The sequence below is a fragment of the Manis pentadactyla genome, chromosome 14, assembly GCF_030020395.1.
Source record: "Manis pentadactyla isolate mManPen7 chromosome 14, mManPen7.hap1, whole genome shotgun sequence".
In the NCBI taxonomy this organism is placed as follows: Eukaryota; Metazoa; Chordata; class Mammalia; order Pholidota; family Manidae; genus Manis; species Manis pentadactyla.
This window is the reverse complement of record NC_080032.1, coordinates 24,551,784-24,568,204: the sequence shown is the minus strand read 5'-3', so window position 1 is coordinate 24,568,204 and position 16,421 is coordinate 24,551,784. Positions and strand designations below refer to the sequence as shown.

At 42.0% G+C, this 16,421-nt stretch overlaps 2 protein-coding genes across 5 annotated transcripts in view; one reads left to right on the top strand and one right to left on the bottom strand.

Moving 5' to 3' along the window:
- The window catches only part of RILPL1 (Rab interacting lysosomal protein like 1), a 36,355-nt gene extending 31,743 nt beyond the window's left edge, over positions 1 to 4,612 (top strand). For both annotated transcript variants that reach the window (XM_036921978.2, XM_057492527.1), the window contains one exon: positions 4,136 to 4,612. In XM_036921978.2, the coding sequence (XP_036777873.1) occupies positions 4,136 to 4,280 (145 nt within the window). In that variant the 3' untranslated portion in view covers positions 4,281 to 4,612. The remainder of the gene's footprint in view (positions 1 to 4,135) is intronic.
- Positions 4,613 to 6,540: 1,928 nt separating this feature from the next.
- On the bottom strand, positions 6,541 to 11,551 carry SNRNP35 (small nuclear ribonucleoprotein U11/U12 subunit 35). 3 transcript variants are annotated; one of them, XM_057492530.1, is made up of 3 exons: positions 11,427 to 11,506; positions 8,353 to 8,443; positions 6,541 to 8,067 (listed from the first exon to the last, which is right to left on the bottom strand). In XM_057492530.1, exon 3 carries the CDS (start codon positions 8,062 to 8,064, stop codon positions 7,327 to 7,329), a length of 738 nt encoding a protein of 245 aa, XP_057348513.1. In that variant the 5' UTR covers positions 8,065 to 8,067; positions 8,353 to 8,443; positions 11,427 to 11,506; the 3' UTR covers positions 6,541 to 7,326. The 3 variants fall into 3 exon arrangements, with proteins under 3 accessions (XP_057348513.1, XP_057348514.1, XP_057348512.1); XM_057492531.1 differs by having other exon boundaries at positions 8,353 to 8,440; positions 11,427 to 11,492; XM_057492529.1 differs by lacking the exon at positions 8,353 to 8,443 and having other exon boundaries at positions 11,427 to 11,551.
- Between the last annotated feature and the right edge of the window lie 4,870 nt (positions 11,552 to 16,421).

Here is a 16,421-nt window from a genome sequence, read left to right as displayed (position 1 = left end):
GCTTAGAGCACCAGAACTGAGGTATCTTCTACCCTGTCATGGATTCAGAGCTGGGACAAGTAGCCCCATTTCTCAGATTAGGAAATGGGCTGGAGAAGCCCATTTGGATCATACTGCTAGGAAGGATCAAAGGTGGGGATTTGAACCCAGGCCTTTGTCTGCTGCCCTGCCCACTGCTTGCCCCAGCTGCCTTCCCCACCCCTCTTCTTGTCCCGCTCCCCAAGTCACCAGCTGTGGACTGACTGCCCAGTTCTCTTATCTCTCAAATGTACCACGAGCTAGAGATGCCAGAGTCTATATTTCTAGGCTGATCTGGTCAAGAGAACCAGAAACTCCTGCCAGTAGTCAAAACAGTGTGCCCACAAGACGTTCCAAGAATAGCTTGTGATTGAGCAGCTGCTGACCGAAGAGATTGGCACTGCCTGGGAGGGTCACGAGGGAGTGCCTGAGTCGTCCCCAGTGGATGCCAGGCACCAGGGCCCCCTTTGTGAGGTCTCCTGGCTCGGTCATGGTCCCGCAGATGCACACGCAGCTGCGTTCTGCTAAGCAGGGGCAGAGGGGCTGAGCAGGGAGGCAGGAGGCAGGCAGTGGGTGCAGAGGGACAGCCGGGGAGGCTTCAGATCGGAATAGCCGGCCTTACACACCGGAAAGGTTGGCCTTGGAGTAGGCGGCCACCCCAGTATCGAACAGTAACAGCAACAGTGCATTCTGTCCCTGTCCTCCTACCCACCACCCTCCTCACTTTGGCCCAGAAATAGCTTCTTCACATCCGCCCATTCCACTGCTTGAAATGCCACTGTTAAAACTTCATCTGATTTGAGTCTTCCAGAAATATTTGGCAGGGAGGGGGTAGTTAAAACCAGTTACACTGTATCCAGGACATAAACTTTTGACCAAACCTGGCCAGTCTTCTTTCTTGGAAGTGGCTGTTCCTCTAGAGGTGGCTTCTGCAGGGAGGCACCTGCAAAGGGAGGGAGGGGACCATCCACTCAGTGAGACAGAGAGTAACTCAGCTGGAGCCTCCAGGAGTCCTGGGGCCCCTCTGCACCAGCCTGGTCTCTGTCCAGGCAACAAATGAAATCCAGCATTTCCAGGTGGGCAGACAGTTCTCCAAGTAAAATGCCCACCCTGCGTCTGGAGCCATCTCATACAATGACTGCGTCTGTGGGGGCCCCCTGTGATGCTAAGAAAGGGGTCCTGGCAATGGTAAGTGCAGAACCATGTGGCTTAGAGCCCCTGGAAAGCCACCTGTGCCTCATAGCCTGGTCTCTGGGGATGGGGCCCATTCATTTAGCAAAAGATGTCCCCTTCTTCTCATTGTCACCATGAGAAGCCATTTAGGTTCCAAGATGTCAACCCCCAGCTCCTCTGTAAAGAGTAGCAAAGGTGATGCAAAAACACAAAGAATCCACAAACCTCATTTGAAGTCATTTTGTATCTTTTCCCAGCCAACACCTAAAACAAACAAAAAGGATCAAGGATGTTCAAAATAAGCTCTGGTGGCTTGGTTGGAGTTTCTTCATTTTCCTTGCCCAGCCCAATGGACAGAGATGAGCATTCACCGTTGGCTCTGACTTAACAGAAATGTTTTGTCTGTCACTTCCGGAGGCTAGGAGTCTAAGCTCGAAGGCCGGTGGCAGGGGCCAGCTCCTTCTGAGGGCCCTGAGGGAGAATGTTCCATGCCTCTCCTGTAACTTCTGTGGTTTGCTGGCCATCCTTGGCCATAGCAGGCTTGTATACTCATCACCCTGATCTCTGCCTTCATGTTCACATTGCCGTGTTCCTGTGTGCATGTTTGTTCCCAAATTTCCCCATCTATAAGGACCCACCCTACCCCATTATAGCTTCATCTTAACTAGTCACATCTATAAGCAGCCTGTCTCCGAGGAAGGTCACATTCTGAGGTGCTGAGGGTTAGGACTTCAGCATGAGAAATCTGGGGTGGGCATAGTTCTACCCTTAACATATACCATAAGTAAACCCTTCGGCTGGTCTGTGTGTGGAGTGTGTTTATTTTTCATGCCTCCCTCCCCTGTTTTTATTTTCTCTGTGTCTGTCTGTACTTTCTAATCAGGATCTTTACAGCCATAATGCCCATGGTAGCAGCTGGACTGATAATAGATGACCCCACCCTGCAGCCTGTCCGACGACTTGTTTCCCTTGTAGGCATTGTGTTTTTCTGGTTTCGTTTTGGAGTGTCTGCTGTGGCTGCTGCTCGGGCTGGCCAGTCCTCTTCGGCCACTTAGCTGCATGGCCATTGCCTGCACACTCCCATATGAAGTGGGTGTCAAGTGTGATTTCAAACATGCCATTCATGGCACTCAGTCTGCACGAGCAAGGCCTTGGAATTCTCAGCTCTGTCACCGATAATTCTTTTTGTCTTTTCTGTTTTCATTCTAAAACCACCTTGTCCATGATGCAGTAAAGAAGGTCCTTTAAATGACGGGTCAGTAATCAACACCCACTGTAACTGCCCCCCACTGAGTGACACTAACGCTGTGTTACATGCCCTAGCTTTCTAAACTGCTTTGTTTTGCCATCATCAACAAGCCATTTGATCTTGTTAAAAAAGGAAAAGCAGAGGAGGGGGCTGATGCTTTGATTCTCTCTGTGTCCCCTTTGACAGGAATTGGCAAGTGGCTTTCCTGCTTACTTGAGTCAGGCAGAGATGGAATGTAACAGTGACATGTTTTTGCTGTATTTTGGGGCAGTTAATTGCCCTGATGACACTATGGAAAGAGCTCACACATAGCCTAGTATGAACGTTGTGCCTTCATTTGCCAGTATTTATTGTAGAGAAAAGAGACCAGCTAGTAGGGAGAATTTCTCCAGATAAACTTGGCTTGCTCCAGCTTTACAATAAAAGACCACTTTATTCCTCATAGGAAGTTACTGTAGGATCCATAGCCACAGAATAGTAAGATCATTTTTACCCAGATGAGATTATAACTGAACTCCATAGACCACAGCACTTAAAAAAATAAGAGAACTCACAGGTGACAGACAGAAGGAACTAAAAATAGTTGAGGTGAAGCTTTGATTTCTTAGTGATTCACACCTTTTCCTGCCCCTGAGAAATATAACATAGCTACTGTGTCTCTTACCAAGTTCAGAAACCAAAATTCAAAAGTAGGAGACCTTGGTGAGAATAGAAGGAGTCTTATTAGAGCCTGGGAGTATCAATGGACAGTTGTACCTTAGAAAGGGTTTTTGGGAAATACTCAGGTTGGCCAACTCAGGCTACTGGCCAGGGTTACTGTCTCTGTTTGGGTGGAGTTCCAACACACCTTGTTTCAAATGGGCTACTTATAAGCTTTTTGCCTGTGATTTCTACCCTTATCTTATAGGCATCAGATCGTTCACTCTGAATGATCAATGAGCAATTGCCACAGCTGTTTTTAAAAGACCTCTTGGTCTACATTAGCTGTTGCTATGTAGCTAGCTACAGTGGTAACTTCTTAAGGCTTCCACCATTAAGTCAGTTTGTGACACTCCAAATCAGTGTTTCCCAAACTTCATTCACATACTATATTCACAATGTTTATCTAATCAGAGAAGCATGTGTACTATTACTTTCTGTATTTTTTAATCGTCTCCTTTTTCTTAGCTATTTTCACCTCTTCTTAAGCAGTAATATCCATGAAACCTGGGCCTTGATATGCTATGTGCTACTTATATAGTTTCCAGATTCCAATTAAATACAGAACTACTTAAATTAAAAAATTCATCTGTTTACATCGGAATCATCTTACATTCCTCATGGCTTTCAAGTATTATTTTCTCTGCATCATTAGGGTAAAGAAACTCATGATGTATGTTTCTAGCAGCTTTTTATTCCCACTAGTAATGAGAGGAAACCCTCAGTAGTGGTTAAGGTAGGAGATGAGATTCATCGCACATCACGTACATACACACACTGCTCACACTGTGTTACACCAAGGAACCACTGACAGTGACATGCAGAATCCCCTGCTGCTTTCTAAAGTAACTTTGACCTGCACCCCCAACTTTTTCTTTCCCAACTTGAGTTGATCTGCTCCCTTCCATTTTTGCTGCTGTATGTCCCTGGCATTGCAAAATCTCTGAAGTGCAAAGCCAAGAACAGGCTCTCATTTCTTTCTTTCCCTTCCAAAAGGTTTAGCTTCTTCTCCCGAGATAAGAAGCGCCTGGCTAACATGCAGAGAAATGTGCACGTCCAGGAGTCCTTTGGCCAATGGGCCAACTCCCGCCGTGATGACGGTTACACGGAGCAAGGACAGGAAGCCCTGCAGCATCTGTGACTGTGGCCCACCTCTGCCCTTGGACCTGAACCAGCCAGTGCCTGCAACCGAACCTGGCAGCCCCAGCTGTTACTACCTTGCACACCTCTTGGTTCAGACGCACCTTCAAAACTGGTCCCTCAAACAGACTGTCTGCTTTGAGGAAGAACATTGAAAAACTGATGCCAAACCCTAAAGAAATGTTTATTTATACCCAAGGCTATCACTGTTTATAATAGATGACTGATCTCTTAGGATATATATTTAATAATACCATGAGCAGGGGACAGACTTTTGCATTAACTTCAGTAACACAAGCTTCTTTATGCCAAATACATGACTTGTCACTATAATTGCTGTTTGACTTGCTTTGTATGAAATTCTGTGTGTAGAAGTTTTATTATCAGATTTGTCATGCTACAACAGGAGGCAGGTAATTGGTAGATTTTCATCAGTTACATTCATGAAATTGTCACAGTGGTAGTATAATATATAGGATGCATCGATTAGACAAGCAGGGCCTCCAAAGTCACAGGTCAGGCTAGCTGAGCTCAAACACAAAATAAATGTGTTCAAGGCTAGTGCCTTGGAATCAGCTGTGAGTAATGCAGTACTGACCAAAGTTGCCAAGGATGAAACATTGCCATGTTTCTCATTTCTTGTGGATTTTTTTTCTGGACATCTGTTTTCCTTTTAGACTTCATTATGTCAAATTTTTAGTTCCCTGTGAAGAAGATAAATGATTCTAAAGTGGGTTGGGAATGAGTACAGGAACCTAAGAGATGTGGGCTGGAGGGGGAACTTGCCAGAGGGAGGGCAGAGGGTGCAAGATGGTTTGGGAACCTCATGTCTGACTGACTCTAGGGGTTGTGGGGCAGACTGAGAGCCACACGCCCTGTCTGCAACTGGCAAGTTGGGCATCTGCCCTAATAACACTGTCTGTCCACCCACAGAGCACCCAGGGCCCAAGGCTGGGTGCTCACAGATTGAGAGAGGCATTTCCTAACAGAGCACTTGAGTACAGTTGGGGGGGTTGCTTTCTACCCATTCCACTATGGTTTGCTAAAGAAGTCATCACGTCAAATTACAGAGTCTACACAGACTCTGTTCCCAGATTGCTGAAAATAATGATCAGATAGGATAATGCTGCTTTACAGCAGTCACTCTCAAAACCTATTAGAACTACTAGTTTATTCTCAGAGTATAAAAGCATGTATAGTGAGGAACACCCCCCAAACCTTTAGCTGCCTTTCCCGAGTAACCAATGTATCCAGTTTCTTCTGTGTCTTTGCTGAGATGGTTTATATACATGCAATTATATAAAGGAAAAAAACGTAGAAATAGTTCCATTCTCTTTTTACATAAATGGCACCATACTATATACATGCTATTTTGCACTGTTCTTAGAATACCCTGCACCTAACGTTGTCCACAACAGTACATAAAACAGTGGGTCTTAATGGGCAATTTTGCCCCCCAGGGACATCTGGCAATGTCTGGAAACATCTTTGGTTGGGGGGTGCTACTATCATTGAGGGCGTAGGTTCCAGAGATGTTGCTAAACATCCACAGCCCCCACAGCAAAGAATCCTCCACCCCAAATGTCACAGTGGCAAGGCTGAGAACCCTGGCCTACCACATAGATGTATAGTGTGTTTGTTTGTCCAGGCTGCACTGATGGTCAAGTAGCTTCCTTCCAATGTGACTATCTAAAACTACTGTACACTTTCACACATGTGCACCAGTCTGCAGAATAAACTAGAAGCAATTACTGGGTCAGAGGATGTAAGCTTTGGTCATGTTGATGGTAACTGCTAAATTCCCTGCCTTGGAGGTTCTATCAGTTTTTTAGTTACCAGGGCCCATACAAAACCAGGCCTGAATATACAGGGATAGGGTCTGACCGTGCATATTTTTTAATCCACCTGTGTTCTGATTCCCAGGTAGACTAAACACTGCAACTAGATTTGTTTCTTCTGATACTATCTCACAATACATGCTTTCCTGATGTGCAGCACTCGTTTAAAGACCCTGCCAACTCTAGCACATAACACACACATTTGGTGCCATATTAAGGAGCACTGTAAGCGAAATGACGGTGGAATCAGAAAGGTGTTGCTGCAAGGCTGTTTTCTGAGGAGTGGGAGATAAATTCTGCACTAGAAATATACGAAGGAAATTTTCATTTTTCTGTTAACAGCTGACTACAATTTAAAAATATGTAGCAGGTTCCCTAAGTAGCATTCATACTAATGAAAAAACCTAGTATTGAGTGTGTGAGTCTTGATACTAAATCAGACATTTATTTTCCATGAAACATCTTGAATTTTAAGAACCTGAACTTTCAAAGATACAGCCATTGATAGAACAAAAATGCTAAGCGTTGCTTTTCAAAAAAACCACGTGAACAGTACAGTATTAACTCAAAAGTCATCAGGAGTTAAGGGCAATGTTTCTAGCTCTTAAATGAGAGGCCAGATGATCAAAAGGGAAAAGACAAATCAAATCCATCAGAACCAGATACAAACTTTTTACTGATTTCATTTTCTTAATCACTTCTTTTGAGCTTTATCTTTTCAAAGGGCTGGAAGATTGCCACAAATCACAACCCCAGAGCCCAGCAACTGGTTTTTCATTTTAAATGCCAGCCTCCTCACCAAAAAAGGAAAGCCAAGCCCTCAAAATGGTCATTTCCAATAGACGGCACAAAATCAAATTCTCAAAACAAATTCTCAACTAGCAAATTAAATGAGAATGATGGCCCCTTACACATGTCCTTCAGTACAGATGCTGGCAAGTACAAAATTGTTTCTCAAATTTATTAAATAACATGAACTTATTTAATAAGCTTAGAACACAAGATGAAGAGAAATTTGCAATACCAGCATGTTCAGCTTGAACCTGGGCTCCAGACTAGAAAGAAAACTTACTCTAAAACCCATTATCAGTTTTATTCAAGCATTGAACTTACGCTTCATATAAAGGCAATGCAGGTCTATGTGTGTGTGTGTGTGTGTGTGTACTTATTATGTATCTTAGTTGGGACTCTGGTGGTGATGGTGAACCTCTACTTACTTCTGTCCCTCTTCTCCCTCCCCTTGGCCCTGTCGTCTCTGAAGTTTCTCTCTCTCCCCCAGTCATTTTCAGGCCACACTCTGGCTGGCTCTCTTTCCTGCCATCTCTTCCGGCCCCGGTCATGGTTTCGTTCCCTTGTCCTCGAGTCCCAGTGTCTTTCTCGGGATCGAGATCGCTCCCTCTTTTCCCTTCGTCCCTCTCTATATTCATCGTTTTTAACAACTGACAAATTAATGGGTTTTCGAAAAGGCCGATCCCGCCCCCCAAATCTCAGCTGCCCAGATTCCTTTTTCCCTCCCAGACCTCCTCCGAGTCGTCGGGGAATCCACCCTTTGAGAGTTCTTTCCAGTTCATAGTCCACAAATATCTCATGTTGGTCAATAACCAGGCCATCTGCATCTCGGTAAGCTTTGATCAGAGACCGCTCTTCTTTGTATTCGATGAAGGCATAGCCCTTCGAAAAGCCAGTGACCAAGTCCCTCACCAGCCGAAGTCGCCGGATATCCCCATAGCGGGAAAATACTTCCTTTAACTTCTCCTCTTTGGTCTGCAGGTTTAGTCTTGCCACAAACAGGGTGAGGAGGGGGTCTCCTGTGACACCTTTGTTGGGTGTGTATCGTGCCAACATTGCCCTCCAGACTGCACGATCATGGGGGTCTTCATCAGTGCCATCAATGCTGCCAGCTTTAAGCGGGTCATACTCCTTGGCAATGGGCATCCAATCATTCATGTTCTGGGAAGGAGCATAGCAAGTATTTAGGTAGCACCTACTATGAACCATTCATTTAATCATTACAACAGCCCCAGGAAGTAGATACTATTGTTCATCCTTTCTTCAAAAGGGAAAGAAGCAGATTCCCAGAGGCTGAGGCCTCCCAGCTAGAAAGCAGGGGAGACAGCATGAAAGCCAGGCAGTGGGACTCTGAGATGCTCTTACCCAACCCCCCACCCTCCTTCCCAGGAAGCAGCAGATGGCAACATGCTTGGTCACCCATCTTATCCATGGGAGGGCACTTACCAACTGCGTTTATAACTTGGCAACACATCAAAATCCAGGCTCGCCTTTCAGAGACTTGAAAATGGTCACAGGAAAACCAGACTGGGAACTGCTATAGAAATTGTGTTTTTTAAAACTCTTTACTAGCAAGATTTTCAAACATGTACCACTGTAGAAAATGGCATAACCCTCCACAAACCCCTCAGCCGACTGCCACTGTGACCAACATGTGGCCAGTCTTGTTTCATTGGTGCCCCCTCAGTCCCTGCTCCTGGGCTACATTGAAAGACATCTCAGATATTACATGGTCATATGCAGATATTACAGTATGTGTCACTAAAAGATAAGGACTATTTTAAAAACAAAACTACAAGGTAAAATGATGCTTGGATGCAGCATTTTGCATGTCTCATGTAGCAAAACTAAAACTACAATGACCCAGCAGCAAGCTCTTTGGTTCAAAAGGAATATGGGATTTCTTGCCAATTTCCTAGCTGATAATCCATTTATACCTTGGAGCATGAGAATTTATTGCAATGGTAATTTTAGCCCAGCAAGCACACTGCACAATTGTCATTCATTCTGATACATGGTACATTTTTTTTTGATAGATGGTGGGAAAGTTCAGAGGAGAGTCTGATACATGAAGACAGATTGACATGCATCTGCTGGAATAATACAGTGCTTGCCAATACTTCAGACACGGCTAATGCTCATGTAGAGCTTTAAAGCCAGTGCTGAAATGTATTATTTAAAAAACAGGCTGTGTCAAATTTATATGGTAATCCTCACTCCTAATAGCATCTTTCTGTGATATTAAAATATTTATAATTTTTCCCCTCTTTTGCAGATTTTCCTCAAGGATCTTTTTGCTTTTGTTTTTCAGTTGATGGGTTATATAGAGGGGAGTGATTGTTTATGGGGGTGCACTGTGGAATTTTTTTTCCTCAGTAAAAAAGCTAAACACCTACAGAATAAAATCCAAACCAATGGCATGGCACTCAGGACCTCTGAGCCTCGCTTACCTTCTCACCATATCCCAACTGCAAAACCTCTTTTGCCCAGGATTATTTCTCATTCCTTGAATGTGCCCTAATTCCCCAGCTCCATGCTTTACTGGTGCAATTTCCTCTCCTGGAACTATTCTCTTCCTTACAACCTCCCATGATCACGTCTGGCCAACACACAGTAAGCACTTCAATCTAGTATCTGCCTCACTTTATCTCCAGGTTCTAGGACACTTCCTGTTAAATACTGGGCAGCTGAACCAACTTCAGTAAAAATTCACTGACTTTTTTTCCAAACCAGACAAAAAGGACAACTTTATTGAGAGCTGAGAGGCAGGACATCATGCTATCTGCCACCAAATTGTAAAAGGAGGGCATATGTGTGTCATCATTAACAAGCAACTCTGGAGGAGACTCCTCTTTGGTAGCCTTAGTAGTGAAAAGTTATTAACAGCTGGAGGGAGACAACTGCATCCCAGTCTGGGCTCCGCCTCTAACTCACTTTGTGTCTTTTCTCTCTCTGGCTGGAATTTCTCCACATGAAAAAAAATGAGAAAGTGCTATGTTGTCTGACTCTCACTCCCTGCTCTAGTAGTCTCTGTATTGATTCCATTGTATGGGCCCTGAAATTCTAGATCTTACACCTAACCTCCATTTACAGGGTTACAGGGGGGAAAAACAAGGACCATAATAATTAGGTTTAACTACTGAACACTTCAGAGGTGCGAGGCACTGTGCTAAGCATTTAACATGCCCCATCTGTGAACACTACGAAGACGTAAGTTCTCTTATTGCCGTTTCAGATGAGGAATGTGAGATGCAAAATGGTTGTTTTTTGCCCCAAATCACAAAGCTAAGTAGTCCAGCCAGGGAGTTAGAATCAAGGGCTTTTCTGACTCCAGAACTTAAGCTCTTAACTCTTTCTTTAGATGCCTGTCATAAAATACCAAACTTAAGAGATGGGATAGAAAAAAACCCACCAGGATTCTGGGTTTTAAAGCTGAGACACCTCAAGGAATCCCTTCCTCATTCTACAGGAAAAGGACACAAAGATCCACCAAATAAAACTGCTATTGTACATAAAGCTCCTGTTGAAAGCTTTACGAGTTCTTCAAATTACAATCTGAAGAGAAATACAAAGAGATAAGCATGGATTTTCTGTTATCTCCATCATCTGTAAGATTCTATCAATACTAAATGCCAAAAGAACAGCGGATTTCATGGCTTCTCATTAATTTCTAGGTGTAGAAATTAGTAACTGGGATAACTGTTTTGCCTGCACTTGCAAAGAATGTATATTCTTTCTCGTTAATCTCTTCTGTTGCAGCATTATGTTGAAATTCCTATAAATTCTTTGGGTACTTTGATTCATGTCATAATATCATAAACGGGGATGATATGTGAGAGATGAATGGTGGAGGGGGTGGAGGTAAATAGGCGGTTAACCATTAGAGACAAAAACGTGGAAAGTGTAAGAGAACTGGACGGGGAGTCAGAACGTCAGGTTTAAGACCTAGTCCTATCTTGATTTAAATTTATTCAAATTATTAGGCACAATTTACATCGGGTGTAATATGTAGCTGTCACTCTACGAAAGTGCTTTCTAATTATAAATTATTGTAAGAATAAAGGCTATTATTAAATAAACAAACAAGGCACGCCTCTCCTTACCGAGTCTGCAGCTAGGACATCCCCGCTCTTCCCACCAAAGTGGGCAACAAAACTGAATTTGGCCCATAGATCCCTCCAGAGCATGCGCAGTGGCGCCGTGGGCGCTAAAACGGATCTCAGTGGGAAAGCCAATACTCCCAATGACCCGCAGCACCGCGGTACTGCCTTGCCCGCCGACCCTCCAGGCAGGCTCCCTAGACCCCTCACCTTCTGGGTGACCGCAAGGCGGAAGGGGCCAATCTTTCCCACCCCAGCTACCGACCCAGCTCCCCGCAATACAACCCCGAAAGTTCTCCCCCGTTGCTAGGTTTCAATATGGCGGCCCACACACCCGCGGACACACACTCCGGGCCGAATGCTTTTGTCCTTCTCGCCAGGATGGGCCCTGCGCTCGGCAAACCGCCCCACTCGCCTCACCAAAGATCGGGTCCTTTTCCCGCGGAGACGGGCGCTGGACTCCAAGCGACGGGCGAGTCACTTGCCCACCTAAGCGGACCTTTACATTGAAAGAAGCAGATTCGTCACAGGCGCAGTTTTTTTGTTTTGTTTTGTTTTTAAGAAATTTAACCACTCGCCTTGAGCCTTGAAGGCATATCGTCTCGAAGAAAATGAGCTTTTCTTTTTTCTAACTTTTTGCACGAAGACCAAAACTGCTAAATTGAACAATCGAATTGAAAGACTATCGAATGTGCAGTTAATTGTGTGGGAGCAGCCGAGTCTCTCCGTAGCTAAGGGGTCTTGCCGCGCGGTGGCAACTGCAGTTTTTAGACTCACTTTGAGAATCTGATTGTATCATGGTTTCCTTAGAAAATGCGAATGTCGGTTTCCGTGAAATTGTGTACGTTCTCCCAACCCCCAGATTAAAAAAATTTCCTTTACCCACAAGCAAAACAGCTTTTCAAAATGAGCTTGGCGCCTTGGACTTTAGAATTGCTTGTTAGAATGCCATTTCCTGGTCCCCTCCGGGATCTATGACCTCTGGATCTCTGGAAATTGGCACTTTCTGCAAGTCCGTCCATGATTTGGGATGCGTACTGAAGGACCCTGACGTTAGAGACAAGGTTTAAAAACCCAGATTTAAAATTTGGGCGTGAACGGGAGAGAACCGTGTGGTCAATACTTAGAGAAAGGATGGATGGATGCATTTTCTGACTGTTAAATGTTTCTTTTTTGATAGGTCAAAATATTCGGGTAGATTCCGACTTGATTGTATTACAACTTGAAATTTGTTGATACAGCGGTGCTTAAATTTGATGACGTATGTCTTGTGATGTTCTTCAGCCACTCATGTTCTGATTAATCTTTGAGTGGGTGATTTCTGCCAACAATTGATCTCATTTTCCTTCTAATTTTTTATAGAAGGTCAGCTTATCTCTAATTGCTAAGAATGTATTACTGGTACCTAGTCTTTATTGGATCTTTATTATATAGGCAAAAGATAGGTTCTAATTATCTATAGCTTTATAGTACTTTTCTTAAAATATTAATAGAAGTATATTATATCATTATTTTTTTTTTATTGAGAGGGCATCTCTCATATTTATTGATCAAATGGTTGTTAACAACAGTAAAATTCTGTATAGGGGACTCAATGCTCAATGCACAATCATTAATCCACCCCAAGCCCAATTCTCGTCAGTCTCCAATCTTCTGAAGAATAACGAACAAGTTCTTACATAGTGAACAAATTCAATAGAAGTATATTATTGAGTGAAATATGAACAATATCTGTAGTTTAAAATTTTATTTAATATGTGTGTGCAGCATATACAAGCAATGGGATATTATTTAGTTTTAAAAAGGAAGTAAGAACACTAAACTATGTTTTCTACCTTTATCTTGTATCTACCTACCACTTCAGCATTTTATTAAAAATAATAATAATAAAGAGAGAAATGTGGTACCCACATATAAATCAAGTATAAAAATCAAATGAGGCTCTTCGGCGGCCTGGCTGCGGACCCAGCCGGTTTCGGAGCCATTAACAAGAAACAAAGACATCAAAGAAACCAATAATATTTTTGAAAAAGTTGTAGTGCCTAAAAGGCCACCAGCCTGAATTAAAGGAGGTTGTGACTGTTCGAACACTAAAATTACCTTTGAGCCCTCAAGTTTCTATGGGCTGGCTAATGGAAGCTGTTCAGCAGCCAAAGAGAACAAATTCCCCCAAAAAAGGATATCGGAAAAGGAAGGACCTTCCAGCAGGTGAAGTCAAGAGTCCTCAGACACAATAGACTATGAAGCTACCTGCAAGAAACAAAACAGAATTGATTAAGCAAAGTTTCCTACAGTCAGTAAAGATTCTTCTTAGGTGGAAATAAAAAGACAAAGAAGTTTTACATAGAAATATGTCTCGAATGGTATCCATGTGTCACTGAGAGAAGAACTGAATTGACAAATGTTGTGGCAAACCCCAGGGAATTATGAGTTCAAGAGTTAATTAGAAGCTCCACATGCAGAAGGAAGTCTCTAAATAACCTTATTTAGGAAGGTCTATCATCTTACTACAAGGACCTATGATGGCAAACATACATCAGTCCACTGGATTAAAACTACACTGTGCACAAAGAAGATTAGAAAACTGAAGAAAGAGTACCTATCCGGTCTAGTCAGTTGATGGCAACTGTCTCAAAGGCTCTCTTCATCATTGGATATTCCTCCAGGACCTCACTGAAATTGTCCACAGACAGCGAATAAAGACAATATGTATCAGCTCAAACACTGGCAGTGCAGCATCCCTTGGTCAGCAGGCAGATCTCTAGGAAAACAAGAAATAAAGATTTGTTTGGAAAGGAAAGGAAAATGACTGGCATTTCTGAAAGGCACAGTTGCTTAACAAAACGAAATATAGCAAAATAATTACCAAAAGGGGCCTAAATTCACACTCCTCTGAACTTTTTTAAAGAAGTTCAGTTCATGTTGATAAATATCATTAGTAAATTATGTGGTAGACATCATGGACTTGATATTAGAGTTGGAAAGGTAAATCATACATAACATTTACTTTGTGTTACATCTATATTGGTGGTAATAAAAAAATAGTTCATCTTAATTAAGTGTTCATTTAAATGCACTCCGGTAAGGATAATGATACAGAGGGCAAGCACTGTGGGAGTACTAAAAAAAGCAGAGAGAGGATTTTAGGAAATGCTACCTAAGCCCCCAATTATGTTTGCTGTTGTTTATGCTGATAAACATGATGGAAACTTAATAAATAATTTTGCTGAGTGAAAAAAAAAAAAAAAAAAAAAAAAAAATCAAATGAGTATTCATATTTGAACTGACTGTTTATAGTTCATAATGCATAAGCAAAACTGAAAGCTTCTGTGATGACTGCCCTTGTAATGTTCACCATGTAACTTATTCACTATGTAAGAATTTGTTCTCCATGTAAGAACTTGTTCGTTATACTTCAGAAGATTGCAGACTGACGAAAATTAGGCTTGGGGTGGATTAATGATTGTGCATTGAGCATTGACCCCCCCTATACAGAATTTTATTGTTGTTAACAACCATTTGATCAATAAATATGAGAGATGCCCTCACACAAAAAAAAAATATATATATATATATTTATATACACACTTCCAATTGTAAAATAAATAAGTAACCGGGATGTAATGTATAGCACAAGGAATATAGTCAAAATATTGTAACAACTTGGTATGGTGATACTGTGTGTCAACTACCCTTCAATAAAAAATAATTATCTAAAAGAAAAAAAAAAAGGAAGTAAGTTCTGGTAATTGAACAGTGGATGAATCTGGAGGACAGTATGCTAAGTGAAATAACCCAGCACAAAAGGACAAATATTGTATGATTCCACTTACATAAGAGATCTAGAATAGTCAAATACATAGAGACAGAAAATAGAATGTTGGTTGGGTGTGGGTGGGTGGGGAGTTAGTGTCAATGGGTGCAGAGCTTCTTTTTGGGGTGATGAAAAAGTTCTGGAGATGGTGGTGATATTTACACAACATTGTGAATGTATTTAATGTCACTGTACTAATCTCAAAAATGTTAAAATAGCAAATTTTATGTTATGTATAATTTAACCACAGTAAAAGTTTTGTTAAATATGTGTGTGCACTCCAGTAGTAACGAGTGCAACCTAGCACCCAGATCTTGCTTTCTAATACCATTCTCTAATGAAAGTAACCAGTACTCCTTGGAGAAATAGCTAATTCTAGAACTGAGGCAAGAAATATAGAAGATGAGCTTTAAATACTTGTAGTGCCAGAAAGTAAGGAAGTACTAAAGACAAAAAATCTCACCAGTGATGATGATATCAAAGGAATGCCAGAGCCAATTGAAGGCTCCCAATGACCAAAACAACAATTTGAGCAACAAAATAAAGTAGCATTAGATTATAAGCCAAAATATAGAATAAATGTCCATGAGTCTCTACTGATATAAATAAATATTAAGTAAATAAACTGGGAAGAGGAGAGTAATCTCTCATGCGGAATTAAATAATTCATGTAGTTAAATCCTCTCTCAAGAAGGAGGGGCAGAAGTTCCCAGCTAGGCATAGTGACTTCCTTCCAAAGAGGACAGTATTAAAAAGGGGGAGGGAGGAGTATTTCACACTGGAGAAACCAACAAAATTTTACCTCTATAGTGTTCCTCCCCAAAAACCCATAACCCCAGTCTAATCATGAGGAAAACATCAGATAGACCCCAAGGAACATTCTACAAAATAGCTGACCAGTACTCCTCGAAATTATCAAGATCGTGAAAAACAAGGAAAATCAGAAACTTTACAGCTGAGAGGAGCCTGAGGAAGTATGGCGATTAAATGTAATGTGGTGTCCAGAATGGAAAGGGACATTAGGCAAAAACTGGGGAAATCTAAATAAAGTGTAGACTTCAGTTAATGTATTGATAATTAGTTAATTAATTATAACAAATGTACCATACTAATGTAAGATGTTAATAACAGGGGAAACTGGGTATGTGTACTATATTCCCAGTTTTTCTCTAATCTAAAACTGTCCTAAAATTTAAAGTTCATTAAATACATTTGGGTGTGTATATTTAGAAATAAAAAAGGAGAAACTACCACTACACTAAATAGCATGGTTGAATGACCAAGTGGGATTCATCCCAGGGATGCAAGGATGGTACAACATTCGAAAGTCCATCAACATCATCCACCACATCAACAAAAAGAAAGACAAAAACCACATGATCATCTCCATAGATGCTGAAAAAGCATTTGACAAAGTTCAACATCCATTCATGATAAAAACTCTCAGCAAAATGGGAATAGAGGGCAAGTACCTCAACATAATAAAGGCCATCTATGATAAACCCACAGCCAACATTATATTGAACAGCGAGAAGCTGAAAGCATTTCCTCTGAGATCAGGAACTAGACAGGGATGCCCACTCTCTCCACTGTTATTTAAC

Bases quoted from the DNA above. Each gene is read 5' to 3' on its own strand.
- SNRNP35 (XM_057492529.1), bottom strand. From the start codon at position 8,064: ATGAATGATTGGATGCCCATTGCCAAGGAGTATGACCCGCTTAAAGCT.